The 7377-nt window shown below is 60.1% G+C and overlaps 1 protein-coding gene across 1 annotated transcript in view; it reads left to right on the top strand.

Annotated features, from left to right (window-relative positions):
- The window catches only part of PIK3R2 (phosphoinositide-3-kinase, regulatory subunit 2 (beta)), an 11130-nt gene extending 6596 nt beyond the window's left edge, over positions 1–4534 (top strand). Inside the window, 13 exon segments of the mRNA XM_009698368.1 lie at positions 3–65; positions 270–471; positions 773–858; positions 1152–1257; positions 1363–1461; positions 1606–1786; positions 2025–2150; positions 2434–2576; positions 2780–2956; positions 3263–3334; positions 3564–3734; positions 3992–4027; positions 4029–4534. Coding sequence (XP_009696670.1) covers positions 3–65; positions 270–471; positions 773–858; positions 1152–1257; positions 1363–1461; positions 1606–1786; positions 2025–2150; positions 2434–2576; positions 2780–2956; positions 3263–3334; positions 3564–3734; positions 3992–4027; positions 4029–4173 — 1607 coding nt within the window. The 3' untranslated portion in view covers positions 4174–4534.
- Positions 4535–7377: the final 2843 nt, after the last annotated feature.

Raw genomic sequence — 7377 nt, 5'->3', positions numbered from 1 at the left:
GCTGTACCTGCCCTCCCCCGTGGTGCCGGCGTCGGTGCATGGAGAGATCCTTCGTGTCCTGCAGGGTAAGGGCCTCCCCTGGCCCCGCTTGGGAACGGGTGGGTGGTCAGGACGGACACGTTTTGGGGTATTAAAATAAGTCCTGTCCCTATGGGGTCTGGCTCACGGCCCCTGCTGGTGACAGTGCTCCCACGCTGTGACGCAGCCACAGCATGGAGAGCGGTGCCGGGCTGTCCCAGCCCTTCCATCGTGTCTTGTTCTCTCCCCAGAGATCCCCCAGCCGGAGAATTGTCGGAAGCAGCTGCTGCTGGCCCTGGAGTCGCCTGCGGTCCCGCTCCAGAACACGCTCACCCTGCAGTTCCTGCTCCGGCACCTGGGGAAGGTATCACAGCAGGCCGAGAGCAACAGCCTCCACCCTCGGGCCCTGGGAGAGATCTTCGGCCCCCTTCTCCTCCGGCTGCCTGGCAGCAGGTATGTGAGGCTTTCGGGTTGCAGCCATGTGCTGAGTGTCGGCAGGACAAGGAGTCCAGCCTGTGACAGCGGGTCTGCCCTGTAACAACCCCTGCCTCGCTGCACGTGGGATTAAACTGCTGGCAGCACACAGAGGTGGGACTCAGAGCCAGGGCAGAGCCCTTGCTTCTGGGTCAGCCTGGGATCTGGCAGCTGGGATGAAACAGCTGACCCTGGCTGCCTCTTTGCCTGGGGGGCACAGGAGCAGAGCCAAGTTCTCCCCCACAACCACTTTTCTTACTTGGCTCCTCTCTCCCTGCAGCCCAGAGCTGAGCCCTGACTTCTCCGTGCTGTTTTTGGAGATACTTCTGCAGACGAAGGAGTTGGAGCCAGAACAGTTGCCTCCAGGTACTGAGATGCCCTTTCCTTGGGGCCTGAGGCACTGCTGTTTGTGCTCCATGGGGTCTCTGCCCCCGTGAGCAGGTTGCCAAGGGCATTTCTCTGGCCCAGCTGTGCCTGGAGGCCGGCTCGAGGTGTTCATCTGCTGCTGTAGATGTGCCTGGAGGAGCTCCTGGCAGCATGATGGCCAAGGGGGCTTCCCAGGGCAGTCACTGCAGGGTGGGGGTCCCAACTCTCCAAGGGATTAACCATGGGGAGCTGGGATTTGGGCTCACCCTGCTTCAACCCTCCTTCTCTTACAGCCTTGCCTCCAAAACCACCTAAGCCAAAGCCCAGTGCAGCCAGCCTGGCCAACGGGAACAGCGTGCCCTTGCAGGACGCCGAGTGGTACTGGGGTGACATTTCCCGGTAAGGGGGTGATGGGCAGCTCATGTCCTAGATGTCCTGTCTGTCGAGTTATCTAGAGGAGCTCTGGTTGCACCTCACAGGCCATGACAATCACGTTCCTTGCAGGGAGGAGGTGAACGAGAAGCTACGGGACACGCCGGATGGTACCTTCTTGGTGCGTGATGCCTCCAGCAAGATTCAGGGGGAGTACACGCTCACGCTCAGGTAGGGCGCTGGGGTCCCCCGAGAGCTTCCACTGCTCTGGGCTGGAGCTGTCGGCATGTGTCCCTCTGCTCCCTGGGTGCTGAGACATCGGGCTGGTGTAGGTGCTGGGGTGGTGATAAGTGCCCTCTTCCCTCCCCGCTACAGGAAGGGAGGCAATAACAAACTGATCAAGATCTTTCACCGAGAAGGGAAGTACGGCTTCTCAGAACCCCTGACTTTTGGCTCGGTGGTGGAACTCATCACCCATTACCGGCACGAGTCGCTCGCCCAGTACAACGCCAAGCTGGACACCAGGCTGCTTTACCCCATCTCCAAGTACCAGCAGGTGAGGCCTGTGCCGCAGGGACGCAGCTGGCCAGCACAGCCTGAACCAGGGGCATTTGCTCGTCCGTCCCTGGTCCTTTGGTAGATGACAATGTCCCACCCCTTCCTCCATGCTGGGACATTGCTTTGTGGGGTGACAAAATCCTGCAGGGCTGGTGGGGTTCTGTGGGACCAGCCGCCTTGCAGAGGGGCTGCTGTAGGGCAGGGGCCGGTCCTGACTGAGGCTGTGCGTGTTACAGGACCAAGTGGTGAAAGAGGACAGCGTGGAAGCCGTCGGGGAGCAGCTGAAGGTCTATCACCAGCAGTACCAGGACAAGAGCTGGGAGTACGACCTGCTGTATGAGGAGTACACACGCACTTCCCAGGTATGCAGGCACTGCCTTCCCCGTGGGCTGCCCTCACATCCCCTGATCGCTGACAGCCGCACCGCTGTGCACCGAGGAGAGCAGAGGTTGGGCACCTGCTGCCCTGTTTGTCTGCTGCTGGGCTTGAGGGCACTTCCCAGAGAATGGGCTTTGAAGAGGGGGGTATTTTGGCTGCAGCAAGGACAGTGCTGCTTTGGGGAGAGGTAAAGAGGGGATGCGAATGGGCAGAAACCTGCCAAGATGCTCCCCCTCCTTCCTCAGCTCTCCCCTCCCCTCTCCTCAGGAGCTGCAGATGAAGAGGACGGCAATTGAGGCTTTCAACGAGACAATCAAGATCTTTGAGGAGCAGTGTCAGACGCAGGAGAAATGCAGCAAGGAGTACATCGAGCGCTTCCGACGGGAGGGCAACGAGAAGGAGGTGCAACGGTGAGGACAGGGAGTGCTGGTGACTGGCCCTGCCTGGGGAAGGGCCCTGGGGGCTGCAAGATCATCCTGGCCCAGCACAGAGCTGAGGCATGCGCAATCCTCGTCTCTCCAGCAGTGTGCTGCGGGCTGGAGTTGGCAGGCTGCCTCCTCTGCCTCCTCCACTCTGGCTCACAGCCTAAACCCCCCCCTTTTTTTTCTCCCAGGATCCTCATGAACTCGGAGAAGCTCAAGTCTCGCATCACAGAAATCCACGACAGCAAAATGAAGCTGGAACAGGACCTGAAGAAACAAGCCTCGGAGAACCGGGAGATCGACAAGCGCATGAACAGCCTCAAGCCAGACCTCATGCAGCTACGCAAACTGCGGGACCAGTATTTGGTGTACGTAGTGCCTGCCCCCACAGAGGGCTCTGCTACCCCTCCAGCCCAGCCCGGGAGCAATCCAGCTGGCTCCTTGAGGGTTTTGGGGCTTGTTGAACCAGATTGTGGACTGCTCCGTGCAGGAGCGAGCCCTGCAGCGTGCAGCCTTGGGGCACGGCAGTCCCTCAAAGGGGGTGGCGGCTGCCCTCTGGTGATGCCTGCACAAGTGGTGTCTGGCCTGGATGCTGCATGGCGGGCACCCTGCATGGCGGGCACCCTGCATGGCGGGCACACCGCCTGCGCTGAGCTCTGCCTCTCCTTCCCCAGGTGGCTGACGCAGAAAGGTGCCCGACAGAAGAAAATCAACGAGTGGTTGGGCATCAAGAACGAGACGGAGGAGTGAGTGTCCCCGTTTGCCTATTGTGGGATGTGGGGAGGCTGAGGGAGCGCAGGCTGCGCAGCTGGTTCTGCCTGCCCCGGGGTTGTGGGCAAGTCCCATCTCCCTGCCTGGGAGCTGAGGATATCTTCCCTGCCAGAAGGGGTGACAGCAGCTAGCAGTGGGAAGGGAGATGTGGGGGCCATGCACCCAAACTGAGGGAGTCTGACCCCTGCCTGTGCTCGACTGCAGCCAGTACTCCATGATGGATGATGAGGAGGAGCTGCCCCACCACGAGGAACGAACGTGGTACGTGGGGAAGATCAACCGCTTGCAGGCAGAAGAGATGCTGTGCGGCAAGCGGGACGGCACCTTCCTGATCCGCGAGAGCAGCCAGAAGGGATGCTACGCCTGCTCCGTGGTGTGAGTACCATGGTGGGACGGGGCTGGCATGGGCTTGTGCTTTCGCATCGCTCTGCCCTTCTCTCGCCAGATGCTGGAGGCTGGTGGAGGCATCAGGCTGGGCTTTCCCGAGGTCTCCCATCTGCCTTGGCTCCTCCTGCCAGGGCCAGGTGTATCTTTGGGCTGCTTCGGTGACACCCGGTTGTGCTCTGCTGTCCCCATCCCTTGCGGGGCTCCTTGGCGTGCCACTGACCCTCGCTCCCTTGTCTCCCTGGCAGGGTGGACGGTGACACCAAGCACTGCGTGATCTACAAAATACGTGTTTGCTGAACCCTACAACCTCTACGCTTCCCTCAAGGACCTGGTCTTGCACTACAAGCACACGTCCCTGGTGCAGCACAATGACTCCCTGAATGTCACGCTGGCTCACCCGGTCCTTTCCCAGCCACCAGCCAGATGAGCAGCCCATGCACAACACAACAGCTGCCTTCAGCTTCTCCCCAGGGCGCTGCTTTCTGGCTCTGGACTCTTGCACCCTGTATAGTCGAGTCTCTGTGCTCCTGCCCCTCCAGAGCCTCTGAGATGTCTGTGACCGTTCCTGATGTCCCTTTTGGTCAGTAGCTGGCTGATGGGACAGAAAGGCTGGGCTGTTGATTCCCAGTGGGCTCCAGCCTCTGGGAGGTGGGATCCAGTTGCGATTGAATTGCTGGGGGTGAGCACGGCCCCCTCCCCTTCCCCGATACGCAGGTCAGACCCCCTTCTTGCTGGCAGGTCACCCCGCTACACATCACTGTAGAGCTAGGTACCCCATTCCTCGGCACACCCCGGCCGAGCGGCCGCGAGCGCTGCTGTGACCGAGGGGCTCCCTGCCTGGGTGCCGGAGGAGGCAGAGGAGGAGGCTCCCCTGAACGGTTGAGCGTGTGCATCCTCCGCTCGCTTCCCTCGGTGATCTTGCAGGCTGCGGTGGTGTCTGGTACGAGAGGGGTGCTGCTTTTCTGTGCAGAGACTTATTTAGAAAGGAGAAACCCCATCCTCCGTGGGCCTTCTCAGCCGAAGTCTTTGCTCCGTGCCGTGCCCCACCTCACCGTCTTGTTCCCTAGTGTCGTACCCACGTCTTGAGAGTTGCTGTCTGGGGAGGGAGGATCCGATTAGCGATGAATCTCTCGCCTTAGTTGTGCCAACTAAGCTGTGAAATCCATGTTGGTACCCGTGTTTTTCCCGGCAGAATCTATGGGATGCACAGCTCGTTGTTTTCCGGCTGTCTTCGGTGAATCTCTGCAAACGTAACCCGTTGAAGCTAACTGTAGCTCTGTAAATATGGTTCTTTTCGTAATCCGCTGCTTACCTAGTACTGGTGTTTGCTGAACTCCCACTACGATATGCAAGCGCGCGGGCAGCAGCCGGCCAGGCTGTTGCAGACTCGGGTCCTGCCAGCTGAAGCAGGCGGGGGCCGGAGTCGGACGCACACTACGAGCCCTACGCAAAATGAAGGACCTCTCTGCTGCAGGAGGACGGTATCTCCGCTGGGCCAAGGGCCTTAGCGCATAGAAATGTATATGCATGATGTCGAACTATGTATGCAAAGCACTTATAATCATGAGTACTGTATGGGGACTTGGGGTGAAAGAGCTGGGAGTTGCTGTAGTGCTGCCCATCATAGCCGGCTGGCGCGGGCAGGGATTTGTTGTGTCGGGAGTTCAACGGAGGTGTCCCTGGAAGAGCTTTAAAAGCCGGACCTGGGCTGAGAGTTGAGGCCCTGGTGGCATTTGCTTTATTGGGTTATCCTGTCTGCCTGGCTTGAAGAAAGCATTAATTGTCCTCTTGATTTGCAGGAGAGGCTCTTTCGTCCTCGGGACGGGCTGGTGGATGCTGTAGGCTTTGCCGCTTCTGTTTCGTGTTGCGACTCGGGTCCCGCCAGATCTGCGGGGAACTGTGTGCTCATGCTCTGCCTGCATCCTGTCCTCAACATGCCATCTGCCTTGGGGACCGCGCTGTCCCTCCTCCCCAGGTCAGCTCTGCTGCTCGCCTTGCTCCGGGCCAGTCTCCAGATGCTTTTAGATCTGGGATTGCTGGAGCAAACGTCCCATTCCCGTTGCTTGTGGCAGCTCTCCTGTGCTCGACTGTACAGACCCCCTTCTCTGCTCTGCATGCCCTCTCCGGGCGCTGAGCTGTGTTTTTTGGTTCTGATTTGTCGCTCTTTGGTGCTCTGAGGGTGCTGGGCAGCGGTGCTGTCCCTGACCCATTGCAGCTCGGGTGCCGAAGTGCCACGGAAGGGGCAGGCGATGGGTCGGGGGAGCTGTGGGGCGCACAGCCCAGGAGAGGCTGCCTTTGGCTTTGGGGATCACTTGGGAAAAGCTGTCGGGGATAATTAAGGGAATAGTTTGGGCTCGGACATGAGAGAGCTGAGAGCACGTGGGAATGGGGCAGGAAGGCCCGGTGCTCATAGCCCTCTCTGCGGAGGCCCCCCGAGGTCTGGGGGAGTCCAGGGGGGCTGTGCTAACACCCCAAAGCTTTTGCCAGGCTCCCACACCGGTCCTGGAGGCACATTTTCAGCCTGGGGACTCTGTGCTGGTCGTGCCCCGATCCTGCGCTCATCCCTGTGCTTCCAGCACATCCCTGCACCACGGGACAGGCTGCCGGCAGATGGGATCTTCCAGCCGCTCACCCCGCAGGGTCCGCATCCCCCCCCGACCCCGCAACCTGCGCTCGGGGCTGGATTTGCTCCCGGCTCATGCCAGGGCCTGCCGAGCATCTGGGAGTCTCAGCTTCAAGCCATCGCCTGTCAACACTTCGCTTGGTGCTTGCCCCGGCTCTGCTGGCTGGGGAAATTCCACCTTCTCTTGACAGCGTTGGGGTTTTTTTATCCTTTCGGCTGAATTTCTGCTGTTCTCCCCACGCTGTCCCTTCCTGCCGCCCAGCCGCAGCCTCTTCCTCCCCAGGAGCGTGGGCAGCTCAGCGTGAGCACAGGGGGGGCACGGTCACCCCTCAGCATCTTCCAGCACTGCCGTTCCATCTCACCGGCACCCATTGCCGTGGTCCATCCTCAACGGAGCTCTGCTGCGAGTCCTGTGTACAACGAGGAGGAAAATGCCCTTCCCCAGGGCTGCTTTTCCCTGACGGTGCTTGACTTGGCTCCCTGAAACGCAGCTTTTCCCTCGTCCCTCCCTGGGGTGGAAGCCCAAGCCCTGAGCTCCCCGCCTGCAGCGCAGCTCCCCCAGAATAAGCTAGTTGTGATTTGTCCTTTGCTGCTTTCGCTCGTGCTGTTCACGCCGCCGGCTGAACCCGGTAACGATGTGTTTCGAGGCCCTGGGCTGTGCTTTGCTGCTTGTGACCCCCCTCCCTACCCCGTGTCCCCCAACCGAGCCATGCACCCACTTCCCATGGGTGCAACGTGGCCGTTCCTGCTCCCGGGGGCCTTGTCCCTCCGTGTCCCGGCTCGGGATGCTCCATGCTCCCCCCCTGCCCTGTGTAACCCCCCCCGAGGGCTCTCGTGTCACCGGAGGCTTTGTGCTCGGAGAGGATGCGGCGACTGCGTGAGCCCTCCTGAGATTATTTTTTTTTTTAGTTCCTAGGTATATGCAATAAGAAATAACTTGCCACTTCAGCTGTTCGTTACCAGCAGTAGCGCTCTATGCTCTTTCTGTCGATGTTTACTAATGTAAAC

The sequence above is a fragment of the Cariama cristata genome, unplaced genomic scaffold (assembly GCF_000690535.1).
Source record: "Cariama cristata isolate BGI_N322 unplaced genomic scaffold, ASM69053v1 scaffold29294, whole genome shotgun sequence".
In the NCBI taxonomy this organism is placed as follows: Eukaryota; Metazoa; Chordata; class Aves; order Cariamiformes; family Cariamidae; genus Cariama; species Cariama cristata.
The sequence above is the reverse complement of the archived record's forward strand: the minus strand, read 5'-3'. Positions and strand labels throughout refer to the sequence as shown.